Source organism: Micropterus salmoides, unplaced genomic scaffold (genome assembly GCF_014851395.1).
Source record: "Micropterus salmoides isolate LMB-PRFRI ecotype aquatic unplaced genomic scaffold, ASM1485139v1 Ms_hic_scaffold_6, whole genome shotgun sequence".
NCBI classification, from domain to species: Eukaryota; Metazoa; Chordata; class Actinopteri; order Centrarchiformes; family Centrarchidae; genus Micropterus; species Micropterus salmoides.
Window position 1 is genome coordinate 18,995,841 of NW_024044348.1, and position 25,817 is coordinate 19,021,657.

At 42.0% G+C, this 25,817-nt stretch overlaps 2 protein-coding genes across 4 annotated transcripts; both read right to left on the reverse strand.

Annotated features, from left to right (window-relative positions):
* Nucleotides 1–798: 798 nt before the first annotated feature.
* On the reverse strand, nt 799–17,702 carry stk33 (serine/threonine kinase 33). 3 transcript variants are annotated; one of them, XM_038702090.1, is made up of 15 exons: nt 17,449–17,702; nt 11,726–11,842; nt 11,063–11,176; nt 10,811–10,915; nt 10,496–10,634; nt 7,343–7,428; nt 7,059–7,169; nt 6,562–6,649; nt 4,728–4,803; nt 4,532–4,644; nt 4,284–4,369; nt 4,123–4,195; nt 3,706–3,866; nt 2,969–3,055; nt 799–2,685 (listed from the first exon to the last, which is right to left on the reverse strand). In XM_038702090.1, the coding sequence occupies exons 2-15, from the start codon at nt 11,840–11,842 to the stop codon at nt 2,338–2,340; spliced, it is 1,704 nt and encodes a 567-aa protein (XP_038558018.1). In that variant the 5' UTR covers nt 17,449–17,702; the 3' UTR covers nt 799–2,337. The 3 variants fall into 3 exon arrangements, with proteins under 3 accessions (XP_038558018.1, XP_038558020.1, XP_038558019.1); XM_038702092.1 differs by lacking the exon at nt 11,726–11,842 and having other exon boundaries at nt 17,449–17,701; XM_038702091.1 differs by lacking the exon at nt 7,059–7,169 and having other exon boundaries at nt 17,449–17,700.
* A 1,290-nt stretch (nt 17,703–18,992) lies between these two features.
* rerglb (RERG/RAS-like b) lies at nt 18,993–24,130 on the reverse strand. Its single transcript, XM_038701977.1, is given in 6 exon segments — nt 18,993–19,256; nt 19,954–20,079; nt 20,081–20,109; nt 20,574–20,639; nt 22,913–23,192; nt 24,113–24,130. Coding segments are annotated over 6 exon segments (783 nt in total).
* Nucleotides 24,131–25,817: the final 1,687 nt, after the last annotated feature.

A 25,817-nucleotide genomic window follows, 5' to 3' on the forward strand; every position in this document is an offset into this window, starting at 1 on the left:
TCACACACCCCGCGACTCTCGCCACAAGTGCCTCTCTGCACCCCACCTTTGCAGGAGTGACACTCTCTTCAGGCTCCAAAATGGGGCTGCAGAGTTTTAATCCCTCTAGCCCGTCAACCCACCCACCCTTACTTCCATCTGTCATGAGCACTGCTGGAGGAAAAGGGGGGAGGGTTTAGGGGGGGCAGGGGGCGCATCCCTTGTTCCATCCCGACGAATTTTCTAATTTCCTTTGCCTCCATGCTTTGTCCCAAATTCACGCCCCTAACCTATCCACCATACAACCTCCCTCGTTCTGTCCCCCCCTCCCCTCCACCTCTTTTCTCTGTTGTTTGGGCCAAAAGAGGAAAAAGTAAAACTGGAGGCTTCTGTTGGCTTACGTTGTTTTAACATCTGAACCTACAGTCATCATGTATGAAGACACAGATTCTTCTATATTTTCTTGATGTGTTTCAGTCTCTTAAAATTTGTTCCACCTTGAAGCATGTACAAGCATGTACAAGCTCACCTGTAATCTGCTGTATGTCATATCCTGCTTGCACAAATCAATTTAGAGATTTTTAATTTCTGTTTTCTTTCCCTATGATTAATCAAGACAATGACGACCAGATGCTTAAATCCCATCTCCTCTTCTGACAAAAATGTGTCATACAGGAGGTTGTCTAAACAGACTTCCAGCATGCTAGTATAAAGGGAAAAGAGGTGTAACTAACAAATTACTCGTGTGTTTTTCTTATTTCTCAAATTATCTATCAACAAAATCACATTTTGTGAATAAGACAGCAACCAACAATAAGCATGTCTTTACCATTTACTTTGTTTGAATGGACCATCAAGACATAACTATACAACATATTAATTAGTGATACATTACATGGACATCACAGTTTTAATGGGCAGTGACTCAAGCAATCAATTCTAATTACACATCTTCATGCACCAAAATAGGTAGTGAGCTTTAAGGGCAGCACTCTCCTGTCAGATTAACTCCAGGAAATGAATTCAGCAACTTACTACAGCTCCATCTGCTGTTTATACCAGCCTGAGTAAACCAAAAGTATACGGTATGTCAATAATGTTGCAGTAATGTTGCAGTCTTTTTGGCACGCAGCTTGAATCAAAGTCACTTCACGTGCCATTTGTTCATTGTCATAAACTGTTCTGCTTTATTAAAAATAAATCAAACAAAAGACAGCAAAAAAACTGTTTAGCATATCTTAAGAAACATCACCTGAGATCAGTATGTCAACCTGGACAGAATTTGATCAAGTTTAGCATACTGTGTCCACACTTTTAAGACAATTACCTTTTCCCAGCAATGCAGAAGTACCTTTTGAATACAGATTCAACAAATGCACACTACATTTACACATACACACTAAAACACAAAGCCTATGCATGAACACGGAGCCCCATTGTTGGCACTCATTCACTTCAAGATGCAAATGGGCGGATTTGAAATTCAGCCTCTGTGTGTTATGCTTGGCTACTTTAATGTTGTATCTATGCTGGGGATTATTCTCTGTACAGCGGAAAAACCTGTGCTTGAATGGCAGTGCCCTCAAAGTAGCTCCTACTGCTTTCAATGGCCTCCAAACGAGATTAGACCCGTGGCTGCCCTCAGTCCCAATCCTCTGCATTCAGATGGAGCGTAACCAGCCTGTGTGACAGTCTTTCTGTTTTGACACTGAGTGGGTGCAGTCACTGCATATAGGGCGTTTTGGAATTGAGAGGTCAGGACAGAAAAAAGAAAATCCCTATTGCTAACTTTGGTGTTGTGAATGATATGCAGTAAAATATCCTGTACTCGTTATGAGTTTAGCATGTAATTATAAAACAATTTTAAAAAATAGTTTGCCATTTTATTGAAAATAAAATTTGCAGAATCATTTTGCAACAGTTTTGTGTTTTATATTTGGCACATTTTAAGTCTTAAAAATATAAACACACACACACACACACACACACACACACACACACACACACATTTATACAGACATACTGTATACCCTATATATTTAAATATCCACTGGCTTCTGTTACTGATTTGAAGTTGTAATCACACATTTCTGACATACTGTCTATTTGGATGTTGAAAAGATTCTCAAACAGTTGGCTGTGTAACAGTAAGCATTTGTCCTGCAGTTTTGCCCTCATCCGGGTCCCTTTGGCACGAAGCACTGCTGAGGTTAGACCCTCAGCTACTGGTGTAGGACTTCTTGTACTATTTTCACGCCTGCACATAAGGCCAATTTATTTGACACTGCTGCCACTGCTTAGTCTCTGGTCATCACCATAAAGTTTGAACTAATCAAAGTAGTTTCATTCACATCACTGCTAAATCACAGAATTACATAAAATAACCAGAATCACATTAAATAAATTGTATATCAAATAAAGTTTTTCTCTCTTATGTACTCTTTTGTCCACTATTTGTGTGTTCCCTCTCACTCTTTCCCAAGTCACAAGGCTTGTTTTTTTACTTTTATTCTGAAGTGTTATTAGTCTTAGAGCCAGATGGTGGTTTGCGGGGGCCAGTCCTACTTTTACTGCAGGTAGAGGTTTCTGGTCATCCACCTTACTGAGGTCTGAGCCTGATTTCTGTCCAGTACTGACGTCCTTCTTGTCCCGAGGCCTGCGCTGCTTTGCACTCAGCTGTGTGGAGGGTTTCACACCAGCATGAGACTGAAGGGATAAGATTCATATTCATCTTACATAACAGAATTAACATTCATTTAAAAACATCTGCATGGCTACACATTTAATCCCATTTTCTGTAATAGGTAAATCTGGCACCATCTAGTGGTGATTGGATGTGAAAAACAGTTTGTATACGAAAGCATAAAGGCAATTTGTTTAAAAGCCAAAATAAACAGCAGTAGCTTTTTTGTAGTTTGAAAAACTTTATATATTTTAAAACTACTTTAAAGTTGAACTCAAAAGACCAAGTTATGGGAGGTTAACAAACCTGTGTGTTGGTGGGATGAGGCAGTCTTGGGGTTTCAGAGCCATTTTTGCACTTGTCCTGCTGGAGGCTGCCACCACTCTCTTTAGTCTGCATTCCAAGATACAAGGATAAGATGAGATGAGGGATCAATACCTAGATTCCATGACCATACATAAAAGATAAGGGCTGACCTATAGAAGGGTAGTTTACTTAATAGGAAATTTCTGATTAGTTGTTTGTTTAACCTGTCCCTTGAACAATATGATATTCACAATCATAATAATTAATTGATATTGACATGATATCTACAAATTCTAAACTCGTAAATGCAGTAACTTAACTACAAAATACGTGTGTATGTGTAATTGCTCAATGTAAAACCATGTGCAGCTTTAGGGAGGCTGGGAGTTTGAAGTACCTAACCATAAAGTACTTTTGCAAAAGGTTAGTGTGGTTTATTCAAGACCAGTTATGTTGTTTACCCATGTGAGCTCTATAAGTTGGTGAAAATTATATATAACTATTATGAATAATGACCAAAAAGTTCAAAAACTTTGTTGTACGTGCTGAGTTATCTATTTAATTAGTCTTAGTTAAAAACAAGATAATTAACATACAGGGTAAGCAGATGTAACAGTACTTAAATAGATAAGGAGAGACATGACATCTTTTTAATTATTTAGGAGCTCTGAGTAAGAAAACACAGAGGCAGGGGAGGTCAAAGTGATGTACAGCTGTGCTAAACACACATACAGTACCGGCTTGGTGGACGTGGCAGGTGTGCAGACGCTGCTGTCTCTCTCAGGGCTGAGCTTAGTGTAGTTCCTACAGTTGCTGTCGGTTTCTGTTGAAGTTGCCCTAGGGACCGTGAATGGGTGCAGTGTGCCCTCAGAAGAGGACTCCTCCGGAGTCCGTGTCCCTTTTTTAAATAACATCAACATCAAGTAACCTCACGCGGCTTTGGTTTGCCTCTCTCCAGTCATAGCAATAATAAAAAGTTGTTACCAGTTAACTCTTACTGCTGAAATTAAATCAACCAACAGGAGATAATCCACTTCATCCATTATTTTCATATACCAGTACACTGTGTTGTGCATTATCACTTTGCACAATGTTGTTTATTCAAATTATCAAATCATGACCTGGATTAAGTTAAATGTTCATCACTGTCTTACTCTCTTCCTGTTCCAGGTGGTGACGCATCATCTCCAACACATTGGGCGGTATAGCAGGCAAATTAGTGTCACCCTGTTGGACAGAGCAACTCATAAGAGCTCCTTCTTGTGACTCATTTGGTAAAGTTTCTGAATGCAAATGGAAAAAATCTGTGCCATACTGTAATCCAGGGGTTTTCTCGTAGCTGATTAGCAGACATGCGGTAGGCAGGGTCCACCTTCAGAAGGCAAGTCAATAGATTTTTTGCTGTTGAGACAGACTCAAGCCAATCGGTGAGTTTGTTTGTGACAATCTGAACAGTAACACCTGTACTGCTTGTCAATGAAAATAATATATTCCTTCACTCCACAAACTACTTTTCATTTTTTGCAGGATTACATTTATTATTTATTTATGATTAAGTGTCACCTGCATCACTGACTGTGGCCCAGACTGGTTGAGTAAATTTGACTTCTTTGTTCATAATCTCCTGAAGTAGGTTTGCCTTTGTTTTGGACACAAATGGAGGCTCCCCACACAGCCTACAGGGACACACAGCTCAGACACATGTACACATGTACACAGTATGAATGTATGTATGTATAGTATGTGTGTGTCTACTTACAACATATACATAACGACTCCTATGCTCCACACATCACACCACTCGCTGTAACCATGACCGCTCATCACTTCAGGTGCTGAAATTCACACATACACATAAATTTATGGCTTTCTTTGTCTGAAAAACGGAAATTTGAAACTAGTTTTTAACCACAAGTTGCGCTGCTTGAGCATCGTTTCAATAAGCAAATCCCTTATTGTTTGGATTATGTTTTATCAGCACACTGCAAGCACAGGAGCCATGTGAGACACAGGGTGATGGATATCCACTGCTTTTGGCAGTAATGAGCCATAAAAAGCAGCAATACACAAACAGAAGTGGAGGAGCAGAAGAAGAGGAGTGCAAGCCTGAAACAATTCAAGTTTCCCAAAATTTAGGTTAAGTTATGATGTAGGTATATGCAACAACTTTTCAGAATGCAATTCCCAAAGTAAAAATGTTTCTATTCAGTGTTTCTTACCAAACACATTGAGTGTATCCTTGGAGCCTAACAAATGTGTTGAATGCATTCCTGTTCTCATAGAACGACCACAAAGCCAATTGTTGTTTATATCCTTGTCAATATTGGATAGCAGTCTTCTTTGTCTCTGCATTTTCCTGCAGATTGCACCATTTTTTGGCACATTACCTCCACCAACTGTCTATTAGTGGAACTGCATGAAACCAAAGGATGTCATATTGTGGCTTGCATTCACTTTTCACTCTTGCTCCATTGCATCCTTATTGCTCAAAAACTCAATATTGTACCTTTACATAATAATAAGTATAATTATGAAATATACCTAATACATTCCACACGCAAAAATAGAATTACGCTAACTGCTTACAAACTTAAAGGTTCAGTGTGTAAGTTTTAGTGGCATCTAATGGTGAGGGTTGCAAATTGCAACCAGCGGCTCACAGTGCATTCACATGCCCCTCGGTTGGTCCCATTTCCCGAGTTGAGAAGTGGATCTTCCGACTTCGGTGTGTTCATGTGCTCTTAAGGTGGAAAGTGGAATCAACATGGACGCTACTACAAAGATTTCTTGGATTAGCATCATCAGAACATATAAAGCACATAAACAGCAGACGTCTAGTTCACTCTACATGGACAGCAAACTAACCATTATAACCATATTACAAATTACATGTTTGCAAAATATGTATATGTAATACGTAATTTTGCACAAATCAAAGTTACTTCTTTATGTCCCATGTACAGTTTATTTCTCTTTTTGCAATAAAGATTTAAGAAGGAAAATAAGATTCTGATTATTCCAACACCACATGAATACACCATCAGTCACCTTTCAAACCTCTTTTTCCAAGTGTCCAGGAGAAGCTTCAGGGGCCAACATGCTCTGTCGGCTCTTGTGCAAAATAATATGTGTGGTCCTCTATTTGTCCAAATATCTCTTCTTTTCTTACTTCTAATAAACCAGTCGACTACTACTACTACTACTACTAATGTTTTGTTGTTGTTCTTCTTCTTCTTTGTACATATTCAATGTAGTGTCAAAACGCACTCTGTAGAGACTTTTGTCCATTTAGGCTACTGTACAAACATGGCAACGCAACATGGCGACATCCACATAAGAGGACCCGCGGTTTACGTAGATAGACATGGCTCCTTCTAAGTTAATAAAAACATAATGATTTATTATGTAAGGTCACCACTGAAAACATAATTATGGATATTATATTGCATTTCAGTAAATAGATCCTCCTAAATAGCGCACACTGGACCTTTCAAATCGCTATGTATAGAATTTACAAATGTCAGATGGCAAGACATGCTGCTACTACACTTCTGTGGCCTACTAGCATACAGTAGGAGATACAGGTGTCATACCCATATAGATAAGAGTCCCACAGGCCTCCGTCATTATGTTCTCAATCCCTACACCACCTGTCTGCACCGATAATCCAAAGTCTGTCACCTAGGAGAATAGCAGTTAAGAAAAAAGGTGTTATAAATAAACATGATTTAGATGTTATGACAGAACCCATATTAAAGTCTTTGTTAAAGGGGCTTTAGTCAGGAAAAAAAGGGTAGAGCTTGAGGACAAACAATGATACTTGACGATTAACATGAATAGCAGCATAGCTGTTAAGGCTGTAAAGGTCCACATATTTGCAAAAGGGTATCACATTATCACAAAAGCAAAAAAAAAATCCAGAAGACTAACTCCTGTGAAATGAAAGTCATTTATGCTGTGCCATGATAACACTTTCTTAAAACAAGCAGGCGTGATCGCGTACATGCGTATGTGCGTGCGTGCGTGCGTGCGTGCATGTGAGACAAAAAGAGAAAAACAGAGAGACAGGGACGTTTATTCTGTGGTCTACAGTTGCTCTGGTATCTGCTTCGGCTGGCTCGTTGTCAATGCACACAACATGCTGTGTCTCAGCTGGTAATTTGTTTAAAGGTACAGTTGATTCTCTCTTTGAAAAGGTGAACTATAAAGGAAGACCAGAGAGAGTCTGTCATAATGAGGTAGTATGTAAAGCCTTTTACTAAATATAGAAGAGATAATGGGCGAGAAAAAAAGTGCCCATCAGAGGCTTGTCCTCGACAGAGAATGGATAAGAAGCAGTGATCGAAAGTTTCACAGTTTGTGTCACCATCTTACCTTGATATTGATCCTGCTATTATCATCCTCATTGGGAGAATTTTTCACAAGAATGTTCTCCAGTTTCAAGTCCCGGTGCACTATGTCTATAAGATGTGAGGAGGAAAAGGATGCAGTTTTAACACGGATGTAATTTACATTTACATTTACATTTACACTATTAGTTGTTGTAATCAATATTATTTAAGTATTATTATACTAAGAATGTCTCAAATGGGTGAAAAGGGGGTTGCTCATTGTTGATGAAACCACTAACAATAACACACAGTTTTCGGTTTTATGGCCTACAGTTTCACTCTCATCGCTCTCCTCCACCTTGTTCCCAGCCCCGGCCCCTAGCAGACTGCTGTTTTCAGCAAAAAAGCTCTGATAAACCCACTTTACACTAAGTACCAAACTGCAGACAGACACAGTTTTCAACTATCTGGTTAAACATTAGGATGTAGGAAAGATAAGGAGCCAGATATTTGGTGTTTCAAGTTGGTGGAGACCAAAATCGAGCTTAAAAGAGAATGAATATTGGATTCATATCAGAAACACGACTCCAAAATGCTAATATTGCTGTCACAGAGTCACACAGTTTGACAGGACTAAATCTGAGCCGACCAACAAAACTAAAATCAAACTGAACACTACTCAGCTAACAGCTTAATGGACAGGTTTTGGCTGCTTGTGAAAGACAGATAGCCATTGTTTGATTGGGGTATTGCAAGTTCCCAGTATCATATATATATGATCTGGCTCTCATCCCTGGTTGAAAACAACATGAGAAACAGTGGAAGTCAGTGGAAGACCTGAACAAATTGCACAACATTGCCACCACCACTTCTCGCTCCACTTTCATCTACTGAAGGTAAACACTAAACTTTGTGTCCCCTGATGAAGTAACTTTGTCTTTGTTGATCTTTTTGGCAAATCACTACAGTGATTCGCTCGTGTCCCATACTAAATGAATGGAGGTGAACTTCGCGTTAGTCTTTACCGTCAGACCCCCAGGCTGTGCTCTTTCTCCCCACATCACAGTGTAAACAATAGCAGGCCCCATTAAAATACCTGCAACCTTTTTTTTTGTTTTGTTTTGTTTGTTTGATGGTCCTTGTCCAGCTTAACCAACTCAGTTCATTTTAATTTTTAAGAAAACTGAAGAAATACATTTAACATATTTCTTTATATTCATAATTTATTTTATGTTAAATATTTACCTGTTGGCTTTTATTCTGAGTGACTGACAATGGGACTATTATATTCAACATAATATAATAAAATAATATTTAATATAAAATTGTTTAAACTGATAAGTATGTGTGTATATTTGTATGTTATATTGGGGTGCCATGATAAAAATGTAATTTGAAGGGGTGCCACAGTCTCAAAGCATTTTACTCAGGCACTGGCACTGCACCACGGCTGCCCACTACTCCTAAAGAGTTTGGTCAGATCAGCACAAAGATCAGACAAATGTCCCCATGTGGATTTATAAAGACTTCAGCAGTTTCATGGATTTGGCCAGTGGAACATGCCCACGTACTGAAAAGTTCCCTGACACAAAATATCGCAAAACATGGCATCCTAAATCTGCTGAAAATAAAGGTATTTTTTGTGTTCAACATATGTATTTTGGTTTCTTGTCTTAAATAATATGACAAAAAACAGAGTCAGTGTACAGAGATGAGCGTGCAACATGATTTGTTATTGTCAGTCACTAGAATAAACTATTTCTTGCACACAGTGATCTATTTACCTTGCTTACAGCAGGCTAGGCTGAAGGGCCTCGTTAACAAAACTTGGTGGAAAGAGAAGGCAGGAGTACAAAAAATACAATTTGCCCTAGGCAGTCCTTTTCACTACACTGTTTGAAGCAACCAATTATGAAACGCAACAGTGTTGATGGTGTGTAAAAGGGTAAGTTGGACCAACTGGTGTGCACAAAACAAACACATCAAAATGTTCTCTCTTTCCTTCATCCATTTAAGATGTGTTCTGTTCAATAATTTCTGTTTTTCAACTGCTTGCTGGCAGCTGAACTCTCAATTTTATATTCATAAATGCCTTTATTTAATCATTAGGCTATACATGCTGTAAACAACAATTACCCATTTCAAAATACACTAATTTGTTTTGTGCTTATTTTGGTTATTTAATAAAACATTTTGTGCATTATGTTTAAGTAATCATCACTCTGGTAACTCACTGAGAAATCATGCAATCTCATAAAACAATTGGTTCTGCAGTTTAATAGTTAGACTTCATGAATATGTTAATGTTCAGCATGTGTTAGCATTAAAGTTCAATGTACATTCTAAATGTACGATGTTGTTACTAGCATGTGTTAGCATTAAGCTCAACGTGCATGATAAATGTAACATATTGTAACTAGCATGTGTTAGCATTAAGTTCAACATACATGCTAAGGACAACAAACTTGATAATCAGAGAAACCCAGAACAAATGTAAACTGAGGGACTTTAATGATTGGTCATTTGACAAAATGGGTTCTGGCTACCTCATTAGTATAATTGGTCTTTATAGAGGTGATGAAAACCAGCGCAGAGGGACTTTCCATGTGAAAACACACCTATTAAACAGTATTGCTCCCTAGCTTGTTGTAAATTAGTCATTAGCCACATGTAATGATGCCTCATTGCCAGCCAATGCCCTAAATTACCTCTAACCACAGATTTCACCATTAGAATGGGAAACGGCATTTCTGAATAAAACAAATAGATTTAATTAAAAATGTTTATTATGTTTGTTTTTTTTCCTGGGATTTATTTATTATTTATCTTTTATCCAAATGAGCCACACATTTATACTGATTGCAAGCCATTATGGCAAGAAATTTGAGGGCAGCATAGTTTGAGTATGATAATAGCGCTATGGAACTATAACAACTTATCAGAAGCACACTTCATTCACAAGAGTCTGATTAAGTAATATTAAGTATATTAAGTAACATAACAATATGAATAGCATTGTTTCACTTGTCTAATGCAGTGGTAACTACACCTGGACTATCAGTGATTTCAGAGTCTATCTACAGCACTGCAGCAAGGTGAGGACTCCAATCACTGGAGGCTATCAAAGGCTACATTTTCAGCTTGTCTTAAGATGATTTTTATGCTGTCAAAATGTCAGTCTGTAGAAGAACATTACCTCTTTTGTGAAGGTAGACAACGGCGTCAGCTAAGCTACAGATGATATGCCTTGTCTCGTCCTCTGTAAAGAACTTTTTCCGCTGCAGCAGCTGCTTCAGTTCACCTCCAACACACAGCTCAGTAACCAAATAAGTCGTCTGTAAACAAGCAGAGGAAATGCATCTAAGCATACAGTCAATTTGTGTGTGCTTATCACTAACATCCATGCAGAGACACACAATAATAGGAGAATATGATACGTTGCAATCAGAGTAACCCACTCTCTTAATTAGGCTTATTTTAAGTTTGTAACTTAAAGGACAGCAATGCTCACCCTAGCCGTGTCGTACACTTCCTGGAGTTGTATTATGTGCGCATGATTCACTTGTTTGAGAATGTTTATTTCATGCCCCAGCATCTTGACTTTCCAACTTCCTGCCTGAAGTGACAGAAAGTCAAATCATATCTTATGGAGTGGTTATGGCCATTTGTTTCTCTCCAAACATTAAACACTCTTATTAGTGCAACTTTTTTAAATCACATTTTAAAAAACAGGCTTTCCAAGAGGGATGCCAAATGCACTTACCGCTGGTCTGCAAACCTCCTTAATAGCCCATTTTGTCTGTGTCTGAATGTGAGTAGCCTCATAAACAACTCCAAAGCTGCCTTGACCCAGTTTCCTTCCAAATTCATATATTTCCTGTGGGGATAAGAAAGAAAACATGAATACATTTGTAATCTACACCTGCTCACTGTCAGTCAGAGACGGCAGAGGATTTCCCTTAAGCTCATGTTTAAGACTTTAGGGTGATTTCACTTTTTTGGAACACAAAAACATTATGTTTTAGCTCAAGAGATGAATCCATCCTAGAAGTACATCCTAATTTCAAGCTCTCTGGGGGGGAAAACGGAAAGTTTTTGGGTCTCTGGAGGTGCACAATATAGTATTTCTAATCAAGTTACAAATGATTAAGTTGCTGCTGCAGTTCGTTCAATCTCAGGTCTAATTAACTTGATCATTATCTGTGTGATGCAAGGCTGAGCACTGGCTGCTTCGGATTTGGCAAAGGGAGCAGTCAAATTCCCCAACGAAGGGGGGCTATACAGCAGCAAAGTGAAGTTTGGTCCTCTTCTAGTGTAGACAGAGTGTACTACACAGATCAGCAGTGAGTATATGTGGCTTCTTCAGTGATGGCCCCATAGCACAACACAGGACTATAGTGGAATTGTGTATAGAAGCTCTCCATACCCTGAGGTCAGCATCATCTTCCAGGCGTATTAAAGGCACATTCCTCTCGAATGTGTCCCTGCTGGTCCGCGGGGACACCATGCTCATGCCTGACCAACAAACATCTGCTTGTGCCATCTAGAGAAGGAGAGGGCAGTCATTTTTGCTCTGAAGTTCCTTGTCATGCCATTGGATAATAGGGCTGTCCATGACAAAAGAAATTCTCAGCTGACAAATAATTACTGCATTTCTTTGACAAATTGATTAGTTATTTTAATAGAAAAAGCAGTGAAATTATATTTCCAATATTATGATTATTGCAGAGAAATGCAGTCATGACTAACTGTTTCAGCACTGAGAGGATAACATTTATTGTACCAAATGAACAGCATTGTTTCCAATTTGCCAATATCTGAAATATATATAAATATATAATATAATACTGCCTCATACCAGCAATCATCACTGGTAGTTTCAAAAAAGCATTAAGAAATTAACAAAAATGTTTAATTGAAGCCTATTTTACCAGTAATTTAGGCTGGGCAATTAAATAATAAATAGAATTAACGCGATATAATTTTCCTCAGTGACAATATAACAAATATTCAATAAATGTTTGATTTAATTCATTTCAATCACAAACAAATTAGCACTTAATTTTTAGATATTTATTTTATTTTGTTTGAACTGAAAAAAGATTTTACTTACTTTTTCCCATGCACATTTGTTGAAAAAAGATTTTATTATAATTGTTATAATGTTCTACCTCAGATTTGTGATTCACTGTTTGGTATCAAGTGTTTGTCATGTTCTGACCATAAAGAAAAGTGAAAAACCACGATTAACTATCTGGTTTCTTAACCTTTCACTCAGGAGCAAAAATCAGCCTTTCAACTTATAAGAAATAATGATTTGATGTTTATCGTGATAATTATCGATATCAAATGATCCGAAATTTTTGGCCATATCGCTGAGCCCTACCAGCTGTATTTTTAAGGTAGCTCGTGAAGTTAATCCAAGACATCTACACTTTAAGAAGTGATGCACAGAATCACTGAATCAATCAACTTTATTTGTCACATGTACTCATATAAAGGTACAATAGTACACAGTGAAATGATCTTTAACTTTAACTCTGTCTGAGCACATATTAACTTTAAGCACAATTTACCCAGCTTGAAAAACAAAGTCTAAAGCCAAATTAAATGTAAAGCAGTTATCAAGTCCTGACTGGGAGCGATGAAGTGGATCCACCACATGCACAGCAATTAATTATTAACAAGGAAGCAGTGTCTTTAACCTCTTCACTCTGATGCATTATTTCAGCACTGACAGAGCTCTCATAGCAGGCCTGTCTTTCCCATTACCTCCTGTCTATTTTCCAATCAAAACGATTGTGACAGCCTCTGGAAATTCCAATCAGCTCAATCACAGCTCATTTGTGGAAGACAGAGGGATGTGATGAGTGTATCATCACTAGGGACTTGAAGTGACCAGAGGAGGGTCTTGTGCACCTCGGGTGTCTCCAAGACAGAGGTGTCCTTAACTCCAGATCCCCGATGAAAAGGAAATTAGATATCAGGGTCAGGTCAGGGTGAGAAGTCTGTCCTGAAAAGGGTCACTAACAGACACAGGTCTTGAATTGCTTTAAGCCTGGGGTTATCTATCTGCAATCTCTAGCCCTGTGTTTCTAAAACTACAGATCAAACTACAGGTCACAACACAAAATAGATTACTAACTTCTTTTATTTTGTAGTTAATACATTTTATACTGCAGCTTGCACCGACCCACAAATCCAAATTTACAACTTGGGAGGGCTAGAGGCGGAACATTAACCCAGAAATTATCTCTCATAATTACTGCATTTGAATCCTGATCAATACACATGTACTGCACACAGTACCTCTGCATCTACTGTCAGGTTAAAAAACATCTAACCCACCAGTAAGAAACCAAGACTTCAACGGACTGTAACTAGGCAGGAGGTTCCAGCTATTCCTCCCCACCACTCTTCGGTGGAGTTGACACAAACAACACTCAGGAAACGCTAATGCAGTGACAAGGACACGGTGCGTTCCTGGCTTGCAACTTGCAAACATGGCCAATTGTGTTTGTTGCACAAGACCAAATTACTAGAAATAAATTTGGATTTGAACCTCTCAGCAGCGGTGGGTAGAAGGTGTGCCACCTGTTAACCTAAAAGGCCTTCCATTAAGGCTAAATTCCCTGTCCAGGTACATGTGAAATTTAAAAAAATCCTTAAAAGGCCAAGTGTAGACTGCTCATTCTCCTTTTTACTGACGTGGTTAAGTCAAGATTCAATACTTTATTGCCACTACAAGATAGGAATTTGGTTTGTTGGGCTCTCACAAAGCAAAAACAACAGGAACCCCAAATTACATACAGTGACCACCAAGTAATAATAATAATAAATAATAATAAATAATTTATATACACACACACACACACACACACACACATATATATATCAAACAGCAGCACAGAATTAACAATGGTCTTTGTTCACTCACAGACTTGCTGGAAGATGAGCAAACATCAGTACGCATCACAACCCCAAGGAGACACAGGCTCTGGTCCACCTTTTACATTGAGTTTGCCTCATCTCCAGTTTCAGCAGGAAGTAATTAGAGTCAACGGTTCATCACAAGTCAAGCCCATACTTGCCTCATCTCTCCATCATTCTGTCAGACAGCAATTTCTGTTTATTTACACTGCTGAGTGAATAAATGTATGTTGTGCCTAATGACTGGGAGTGAGGGGGATACTGTCAAAGAACCAAGTGCGCAAAATCAATGTCACTTTGGAACAAACAGAACATAGATTTACAGATGATCCTGTGTAATTTTTCTTCCCTTAAACCTGCTTGTCTTTCATTAACTAAAGGTAATGTATATTTACTCTTTCTCTTACCCTTGATGTCAGTAAGTCTGCCACTATCCCCTAGAGGCTGCAATGTTATTCACATCTTTAAAACTGTTGAACAGAATGAACAGAATTCTGACAACATTATATAAATGGCAAATACTGTTGTTTACTGGCATATGCCGCTGGAACTTATCTACCCATTTGAAAGCGCACGTGCAAGTAGGAAGTGGTATCTGTCAGTAGAACACAAATGATATGCCGTTTAGGGCTGAAATAATTTGTCGATTAGTCAACAAGTCGATTGAGATCTAATTAATTGACAATTTTTCTATTTTTCTTTTCCCATCTGCAGTAAGGACACTGAGCTCTGCCTCCAAGCTCTAAAAATATCCACCTTTCTGCCTAACAAGTAATATTATGATTATTATTATAGTGTGATGTGTAATATTGATGTCTGTATAAACTGAAGTGACCATTAATTCATTATTTGAGCAAACATTTTCTAGTTTCAGCTTTTTAAATGTGTGGACTATGTGCCTTCCTTTGGTTATATAATGCTTACTTGAACATCTTTGAATTGTTGTGGCCATACAAGATATGACCCTGTTTAAGGCCCACAAGCTGAAACACACTGGTCTGACAATAAAGCATTTCATTATACTACAAGTGCTGAGGTTTGACCTTTTCAGATTTTTTCCCTGTCTATGTACCCTGGAAGTAGGTTGTTGTTGTAACCTGTGCCAAAAGAAAACCTGCTTTAGCTTCTACAAACAACATATGTATAAGATATCACCTTGGGCTTCTGACATTATATACATTAAATGTTTAACAGATTCATCATAAAAACAATCAACGGATGAATCAATGATGGAAATAATGTTTATATAGTGGCATTTGACAGTCGCACAACCGCAGTGTGCCAAACGTCAGCAGTAGTGTAGAAATGCTGCTAAAACCACAGTGTCAAAACAGGTACCACTTTTCAATCTGACCGTCAAGATATTAGACATTTCAATTTAGTACAGGGCCTTTAGAAGTTTTCTTTCTTTAATGGCATAACTAGATGAATAAATTAGGCTTAAGCTGCTCTCTAATGACGGTGCCTCAAGCAGCCGCTAAAATATAGCCTGAAAATCAAACAAAAACAGAATCTTACTAACTGCAATTAAAATGTTAACTGCTATCTGTTTTGCTTGAGCCCAAACATTACATTTTCCTCATGTGAAACTTAATCATTTATTGACAGCTGGGCTTTGATGACAAATGATAAACTTCACAGTCCTAATGAAGCGTGGAATTACATTACCTGATGAGGCAAGAAATTGCATGTTTAGAATGCAAATATAGAGCCCATCTAGTTCACTAAATTATGAGGTGAATCCTAATATTATGCGGAGAGATTATCAAAGCTTGTGGTCTAAATGTAATATACCCAGAGCACATTAATGTGAAGCCATTAAAGCATACAACAGACTTACTAAAGAGCTGTGAATCTATACACTACCTGACAGCTGATGGACTGACAGAATAGGAGGCGCTTTAAGTTGGTTTTCCTACACTCAAAAAACAAGTAATGCATGTAGTGTCCCTATAAACAAATAATTTAAATGCCCCTCCAAGAAATTCCTTCTGTCTCCAATGGTCATGTTTGATAAGTGTCTATTGAGAAAACATGCTTTGCCAAAAGGAAGCAAAAGATCAAATTCTGCCATTTGCTCAGAGCACTCCACATGTTGCTTGGAGATAAGGGCCAACAAATTCAAATTTTCTCATTGGTTTAATCCTGGTTAAAGCTAATCTCTGCCCTTGCTGGGTTCAGCCTTGGGAAGCTGGGAGGGCAGACATCTAGAAAAATGTAGGCCATAGCAGAAACAAGAACGAATCAAATTCATTTCAATGTCAACCCGGAGAGACCTCAGCACACTCATATCGGGAATATACACAGATACCCACAGCTTCAGTTATAAATCAATCATTGTCAACTGCCAAGGTGATAACGTTGATGCTCTTCACTTTAACCAGTTAGAACAAAAGATGCAGGACAAGATAACCTTTATAGGCGCGACAGATTTGACAAATGATGACTGACTCAAATATGTAAAATTAGCACTTTTTTAAATCGTGGATGTTGCATTAAGAAGGTAACAGCTGTTGAACATTTTCAGATTACAAATGATTCAAACATATTAGCATAAACGACATCGCCTGCTTCAGCTTTACTAGCAGTAAGGTAGTTGAAATTAGTAAGTAAACTTAGCCTAGTTGAATATTAAGTTTTAAATATATAACGTTATGGAAAAGGTATTTTCGTGGTTTGTAATGTTCCACATTTTTTGCATGGGGGCTGGTTAGCCTTCAATTACCTCATATTTTTGCCAAGTTAATTCTTTATCTTAACCCACAGTCTATGATCTTAACTAACTAACGTTAATTAAACATGAATCGCCCATAAGTTAACTAACACGAGTAAGCTAGCTTAATAATAGTAGAGATTAGTTAGCTAATTAAAGCCAATTAAAAAGCCTGACATAACGTTATAATATAATACAGGATAGAGACAACTGCTACTCTGCCGTTCACCACAAAGTAACCTTACGATAAACTAAAGTTAACGCTACGTTACTCTTGCTAAAAACGTGAAATTGCAGAAAGACTCAAGAGTTTTTTAGTTTATGGTAGCATTCCCCATGGCACACGTTGTCATGGCAACGAAACATAAAGTTGAACAAACGTTTTTCTCTTGACAAGATAATAACGGGCTAAAAAGGGTCTAACGTTATAACGATAGACATATGAATGCACCTTGTGCACAATGTGGTTGTGGCTGCTGTTCGAAAATTCAACAAAAGTTTCTTACCTCTTAGAGCAGATCATTTTCATTCTGCAGGTTGGTCTTCACCTTTCCGCAAAAAAAAAAAACTTTTCCGATGGCTAGGGAAATCGAAGAGGGACAAACTTCCACTGAATGATGAACAGGGTTTCTCCTAATTCAGCAGCCTGTAGTGCCCGCCCCAGGTGGCCTGTGTCGACCAACGTAAAAAGACTTCTCGTACACAGGACCTGAATTTCTACCTTGCACAATAACCTTGAGTTATGTTATATATTAAGCGAATGGGGAACCAGTTTTTCTTGGTGGCACCCTGGAATTTTCTTGGGCCTTCGTCTCCATCTAGTGGAGGATTCTATCTGAGCAGTTGATGTTGAGTCTCTTATTGCAAACGGTTGTCTGTTCATAAGTAACATAATCATAACCTTAGAGACTCAATACTTTGCAGTGTTTTGCAGTTTATTAACATTACCAATTAAATATACAGAAAATATGATTGTTAATATATTAATAATTTTTGGGAAACTAAATGACATTATAAATGCAAGGTAAAGAATAAGTAGTGTGTTCAAGCAGTTTGTTCATATGATTAAAACTGCTATGGGATCAAACTTTAACAAAAGTTTGATCCCGTAGTAATAGATGGTCCTGTCAAATATTTTGCCAGGACCATCTATTACTCAAAAATTTGCATGTGCACAGGCCTTCAGTATGATCTCACCCAATACAAGCTTTTGTCTACAATTATCGTCTAAGATCATTTTTGCACCAAACTCAGAAAAGCAGCCACTTTATTGCTACATTTATATTCTTTGGCTTTCATGTAGTTCTTTTAAATGTTGTTTATCATTCATTTTCTTGGATTTTGTTCAAATTTAACACAATATTTATTCTTACTCTTTATTTTTCTCTTCTGTTCCTGACAGTGTAGGAACAACTGAAAAAAATTTAACTGGAGCTTAAAACTTTAACCTTAACTTTTATTTGGGCGGCCTGAACTTTAATCTTGGCATAACATTTACTACACCCTGGCAAACCATGTTTTATGTCCTTTTCACTGGGTCTGCTGGATGCAGCTTCCCTGTTTTTCTCTACATTAGGAATTAAAGCATGTTGCATGCAGTGATTCAGCCACTAACTGCAAATTATTTATGTTTTAATACAATTACTCAGAAACCTGTGAGATATACAAAATAACTGTAAACATAGCAAAAATGACATTGCTTGCTGGTAAGCCAAAATTATTACCAGGAGCATAGCACCTGTCATTAGGTAAAGTTAAAAGTTAAATTTTGTGCTTTAAAAAAAGATATCAAATTCTCTTTGTATCAAATAAAGTGAACACTTTAAACTTGAACTTTACTTACTTAAAAAGAACACTGAAATTTCAAACAAAAGGGTTCAGGGGTAAAAAGGATTTTCAAAACGTGAGATGTCATTCAATTTCAGCTAAAAATGACCTTTTGAAATTCTCAGTAGCACATGTCCACATATTTGCTGACCAATATAAAATGTCTGGAGTATCCAGACAAACAGTTTAGTTAGATCTCATTAGTAACTACTGATATCCTCTATCAGACAGACTTCTTCCTTTTACCAGAGACATTATTGATGAGTTTGGCCATGGACTTGGAGCCACTGAATCGTCTGTGGTCTGCGCTGTGCTTAAGGTTCTGCATCTCGTGACGAATTGGTTTTGTGACAAGGTTGGATATTTCCAAGTGGGCCTCTCCTGCAGACACCTCATACAAGTGGCACGAGTGTTCCTGAGGCAAGGCCCTCGCCCTTGCATACCTGAGGTTGATGCACAGGTCCTGCTTGTTTCAATAACTGTTTCACTGTTTTAATTTTAATATTCTATTCTTTTTTAGGTTTATTAAGTTACATCTGTCCCGGGACTGCAGATGAAAAATTGTCTTTTGATAATTCCAGCGCATTTGCAGCAATAGTGTTAATTGTTGGTTTCCAATTTGGTATCAGCTGGGGAACAATTCCAGTCATGGAAGTCATGAAATGGTTTCAGTGAAGCACAGTTAATGAAGGTTCCTCCAAGTGGTCTTCTTAACTGTTCTCTCTCTTGGGAATAGAAATGCACAACTTAGACTATTCATCCACTGTCTACATCCTGCAAAAACCTTTAATAAAATAAAATTCCATATGTAGGTATGTTTGACCCCATTTCAATTTCCATAATCAGGAAAAGTGGATATAAAGCATTTAGGGATTACTTCACTGATTTACCCAGATAATTCACTTGGAGGAGCACTGAGGTCCCACTCCTAGAAGATACAGTGCGAGTCCAAAATATCTTTGACCCAGTGTGCTTAGGTCTAAAAAGTTGACTGCAAAGTGACACAATACTTCATACAGAGATACTTCTTCTGATCCCAGTACAGTGTGTTGGAACGTAGTCCTTAACTCACAGCATACCACGTTGATCCTCACCCTGAAAGGCCTTTACCATCATCTCAGGAATGGGACTCATTAGTTCATCAAAGTAAATCCCTCAGCTCGGCTTCATTCCCAGCAGACTACAGTCACTCACCCCTTACAGCTCTCCCCTCGGGCCTCTTTGATCTGCCAAAGGGTGCTTTTGGCATGGAGGAAGGACATTCGGTCAGTGATGCTGTACACCACCACAAATCCATCTGCCCAGTTTACATGGCTCATCCAGGATACATCTGCTCCACTCTGACACGGCAAAGGTGGACGTGAAGATCAAATTGCCACATCGTCTCATCAACTACAGAGGCAATGAAAAGTTTAAACATAGGATACTTCAAAGGATACCTCTTCTTTAACCTTCTGATCAGAAAAAAATTGTAAAACATTTGCCAAAATAAACAAGAAGGGGGCCAAAAAGACAGCAAATGAGTCACAGAGTTCCTATCATGTGAGACTGCAGTGTTCAGCCAATAAAAGTCAACACTTTGGTGGTAAGGAAAACCATGTGTGCTCGCTGTAAACATATTCCACTGTCATTTTAGTCCCAACACAAGCCTTAAAAGTCAGAGTGTGCCCTCAGCTACAGGGTGTTATTATCAATACTTTCAAAACAAAACATAAATTAATAATATTTGGTACATGTTGTACAACAACAACTCATCACCCAAAAGAATGCACATCCATGCATTATTACAACATATCAGTCCCACCTGTATCAAACATTTACAAGTTTAAATATCTTCCATCAATGGAAATCCTTTTGTGGTATAAAGAATCTGCAAAGTAAAAATAGGTTTGTCATAAAAACAAATCGAATCTTAACCGATGAGCATCAATACAAGAGGGGAGAGTTCAACACAGTGAATGAAAATGTACAAAGCTTTCTTAGAGAGAGGCAATGCAGCACAGCATGGTGCCAGTTTAGTCAATCTATGATGATTACTGTAATTACTGTGGTGCATGAGGGCGCAAACAAGCTAATTAATTTAGGCCAGAAGTGAAAAGGTTTGAAATGGTACACCCCTCTGCAAACAGTAATTCTATTACAGTCATTCAGCCTGTAAGATAAACATTGAGTTATGGTAAAAATGTGCACGTCATTGATTTCAAACCCTTATGAAACTGACTGAAAAGGAGGTTCCCCTTCGAGGGAACTCGAACTGCGTCGGTGACGACACTATGGGAACGCCCCTGGGCGTGGCAGGGCTGAACTATGAATGAAACTACTCCAATCCTATTGGTGTTACTAGAACGGTAGTGTGTGACGGCATAACCGGAGGGGGTATATAAGCACGCCGGCACATAAGACACATTAGCTTCTTTCTATTCAGCAGGCACTCTGGCTATGTTTGGAAGCTCCCTTTTCCTACCTGACATCGAGACGAAGCAGCAGAAGATCATGTCAAAGCGATTCCAACAGTGTGTCTTCCCTTGTGAGCGTTTCATCACAGAAGGTGATACCCATGGGATGTGCGTCTCATGCCTGGGGATGTCGCATGCTCAGGCGGCTCTCAAGGGGGCTGCCTGCGACCATTGCGAGGCCCTGCCCCTGAGGGTGCTGAGGTCTCGAGCGGCTCTCTTCCTAGAGGATGGTCGGATGCGCTCCCCTCGTGGCACAGGCCCCGCGGTCGCTGAGGCGTCGCGGCGGCTCAGATTCTGGGGATCACAACGCGAGATCGCTGAGGGTGCCGGAACAGCTGAGGCCTTTTTCCGGTCCTCGTCCGCGGAATCCTCCTCCCCTCGTCCCCAATCGGGAGCCCGTTTCACGGTTTCTCCCACTCAAGGGGCGAGTCCGGAAAGGCTGACACGATCTGGCTCTGAGGAGCTAGATGTGCTTAGCATAGAGGAAACGGAACGTCATCAGCCCTCGCCAGGATACGAGGAGTTGTTGGAAGTGGTGAGGGGCCGTGGCCAAGCTGCAACAGGCGGTGCAGCAGCCATCGGCAGGCAGCAAACTAGATGAGCGGTTTCTGCAACACCGAGCGCCACCCCCGCGTCGGCCCCTACCATTTTTTCCGGATCTGCACGAGTTGTGTAGATCATGGAATAAACCCTTCTCTGCGCGGCTGTCTACGTCCCCCCGGCTGGACTACGGCAATGTGACGGGAATCAGACAGCACGGCTACGGAGCCACGAGTGGAGGAGGCACTCGCTAGCTACCTCTCTCCCAACCTCGCCTCATCCCTCCAGACGCTGGCGCTCCCCACCAAGCCGTGTCGGATGACGTCCAATTTGGTGGGCAAGGCCTACATGGCAGCGGGTCGAGCTGGTGCCAGCCTACATACGATGGCTGTCTTGCAGGCATACCAGGCCGATCTTCTTCGGGACTGTGACGTAGGGGGAGGTCCCTCTGAGGAGGACCTAACGGAGCTCCGTAGAGCGACGGACTTGGCTCTCCGTGTGACCAAGGAAACGGCCCGATCCATGGCGGCTTTGGTGACTACGGAGCGCCATCTGTGGCTCAACCTATCAGGCATCCAGGGGAAGGAGAGGGCTTTTCTCCTGGATGCGCCCCTCTCGCCTTCTGGCCTGTTTGGCGAAGCAGTGGATGCTGTCGTCAACAGGTTCCAGCACGCCAAAACTCAGGGAGAGGCATTTGAGTGATATCTCCCCCGCCGGTCAGACTCCAGGACCGCGACGGCTCAGGAAAGGCGGACGCAGCCTTCATCCAGCACCTACCGCCACAGCCAGAAGCAGAGCGTCGCTTCGCGGGATCCCCCTCAACCAACCTGGGACGCGAGACGGCGCTCTCACCCACAGCCCCCCGGGAAGACGGATCTGAGGACCATCATTCAGTCTCGGCGGGCCCGGGGGAAGAGGTCCTGGGACCTCGAGTAGGGGGACCCACCACCACCCCCCGTCTCCTCTCCCTCCCTACCCCCCTTCCCCTGAGAGAGGCCGATCGAGGTCCCCTCTCTCATGGTGGCTCCAGCAACAGGCGTTGTTCCTCCCACCGCTTCAGCACTTGGGACGCGCTAGCCGCCGGCAGGCCCTCACCGATCTGTCCGCCCCGAGGGGCGTCAGCCGGAACACGACTGGGCTCACAAACCGTGGTTCACCGGCGAGCCTTCCCTGGCGGCCCTCCGCTTCAGGGCGCCACCCGGGATTCCCGCGGGACACCGACCACCAGCCCCGAGGGACTGGTCCCCTTGGCGAAGTTCGCGGAAGCTTGGCGAAGCCTCGCGAACATTTCCCCGTGGGTCCTCCGCACAGTAGTAGATGGCTACAGGCTGCAGTTCCGGGTTCGCCCCCCCAGATTCTGCGGGATGGTCGGGACTACAGTACACGCAGAACAGAGCCAGGTGTTGGGACAGGAAGTCCGCTCTCTTCTGAAGAAAGGGGCCATAGAATTAATTTCCCTGCCAGTCAGAGAAGCCGGCTTTTACAGCCGATACTTCCTGGTCCCCAAGAAGGACGGAGGATTGTGTCCGATTTTGGATTTGTGGTCCCTGAACCAATCTCTGAGGAGATTCAGGTTCAGGATGCTTACCATCCCAGCCATCATCAGTCACATGCAATCCGAGGATTGGTTTGTCACGATAGATCTACAAGACGCTTATTTCCACATCTCCATCCGTCCCTCTCACATGAAGTTCCTGAGGTTCGCCTTCGGGGGCACGGCTTACCAGTATCGGGTTCTTCCGTTCGGCCTAGCACTATCTCCCCGCACGTTCACCAAATGCATGGATGCAGCTCTGGCTCCGTTGAGGCTCCAGGGCATCCGCATACTGAACTACATCGACGACTGGCTCGTCCTGGCCCAGTCTCGAGAGTTAGCGGTTCGGCATCGAGATGTCGTCCTCGCCCACCTTCAGCGTTTGGGGCTGCGGCTCAACGCGAAGAAGAGTGTGCTGACACCCGCCCAACGGACTGCGTTCCTAAGGGTGGTGTGGGACTCAACGACGATGCGGGCCCACCTGTCTCCCGCACGCATCGAGTCCATTTTATCCTCAGTGACCAAAGTGCAGTTAGGCCGCGCCATCACTGTGAAACACTTTCAGAGGGTGTTGGGTCTTCTGGCAGCAGCGTCCAGTATAATACCTTCCGGACTACTGCACATGAGAGCCCCGCAGTGGTGGCTAAAATCCAAGGGATTCTCCCCGAGGGGAAATCCGCTCAGTCTGATAGGGGTTACGAGCGGATGCCTTCGTTCCCTATCAGTATGGAGGAAGCCTTGGTTCCTGTCCCAAGGTCCTGTGTTGGGAGCAATCTGTCGCCGAACAATTATTTCAACAGACGCCTCACTCACGGGATGGGGCGCAGTCATGGACGACCGCTTCGCGAGAGGCTCCTGGGAGGAGCATCATTTCTCTTGGCACATAAATTGCCTGGAAATGTTGGCGGTTTTCAGAGCTCTGAGGAGTTTTCTGCCCGCTCTCCGCAGTTGCCACGTCCTTGTCAGGACCGACAATACGGCGGTGGTGGCCTATTTGAATCACCTGGGGGGTCTGCGCTCGCACCCATTATGCAAACTGGCACATCGGATCCTCCTGTGGTCCCAGGAGAGACTGCTGTCCCTCAGAGCGATGTACATCCCTGGGACCCAGAATCAAGGAGCAGACCTGCTGTCGAGACAGGGGTTGAGGCCCGGGGAATGGAGACTCCACCCCGAGGTGGTGGAGTTATTATGCGAAGAGTTCGGCCCCATAGACGTGGACTTGTTTGCGTCCCGAGAGACGGCACACTGTCCCCTGTGGTTCTCCCTATCACCCCCAGCCCCGCTAGGGCTGGATGCCATGGTACAGACGTGGCCGAGGCTGCGTCTGTATGCGTTTCCCCCAGTCGCTCTGCTCCCGGGGGTTCTGGAGCGAGTCCGCCAGGACGGCGTCAGCCTACTACTAGTAGCCCCGTTTTGGCCGGCACGAGTGTGGTTCTCGGATTTAATATCCCCTGGAGTCGGCTGAGGCCAAGCACCTGACCCCTAAAATGACCTTTCTCCTCGCTATCACCTCTCTGAGGAGGGTGGGGGATCTCCAGGCACTGTCGGTGTCTCCCCGATGCCTGGAGTTTCCCCCGGGGAGGGTCAGGGCCATCCTGCACCCTTGTCCAGGTTATGTCCCTAATGTTCCAGCCAGACTGGCAGGGTCCACGGTGTTGCAGGCGTTTCATCCCCCACCTCATGTGACAGCGGAGGACGGGAGACTTCATCTGCTCTGCCCTGTCAGAGCACTGAGTATTTACACTCTGAGGTCTTCCCGGTGGAGGAAAGCAGACCAGTTGCTGGTGTGTTTCGGCTCCCCCAAGGCTGGGCTCCCCGCTTCTAATCACACCATCAGCAACTGGATCGTTCAGACTATTTCCCTGGCCTATCAGGTGCGCGGTTTGCCTTCACCTATGGCTGTAAGGGCGCACTCTACTCGAGGCATGGCGGCTTCTAGGACCCTCCTCGCAGGGGCGTCACTCCAGGATTTGTGTGATGCGGCTGGCTGGGCCACCCCTCACACTTTTATCCGGTTTTACAGTCTGGACCTTCCTTCTGCACCCGGCACCCGTGCGCTCTCCTCCTAGTCGTGCCGTCAGGTTCTGCACGCTGGGGGCAGGCGGGGTATCGGCGCGGCCTAAGTGGGTATCTCTTTCCCATAGTGTCGTCACCGACGCAGTTCGAGTTCCCTCAAAGGGGAATGTCTCGGGTTACCTATGTAACCCTTTTTCCCCGAGAAGGGGAACGAGACACTGCGTCGGTCCGCCACACCTCACCCCGCCTGGAGTGCCTTGCTTCATAGAAAGGGCTAATGTGTCCTATGTGCCGGCGTGCTTATATACCCCCTCCAGTTACGCCGTCACACACTACCGTTCTAGTAACACCAATAAGATTGGAGTAGTTCCATTCATAGTTCAGCCCTGCCACGCCCAGGGGCGTTCCCATAGTGTCGTCACCGATGCAGTGTCACGTTCCCCTTCTCGGGGAACAAGGGTTATATACGTAACCCGAGACGTTTTGTTGAGTCACTTTA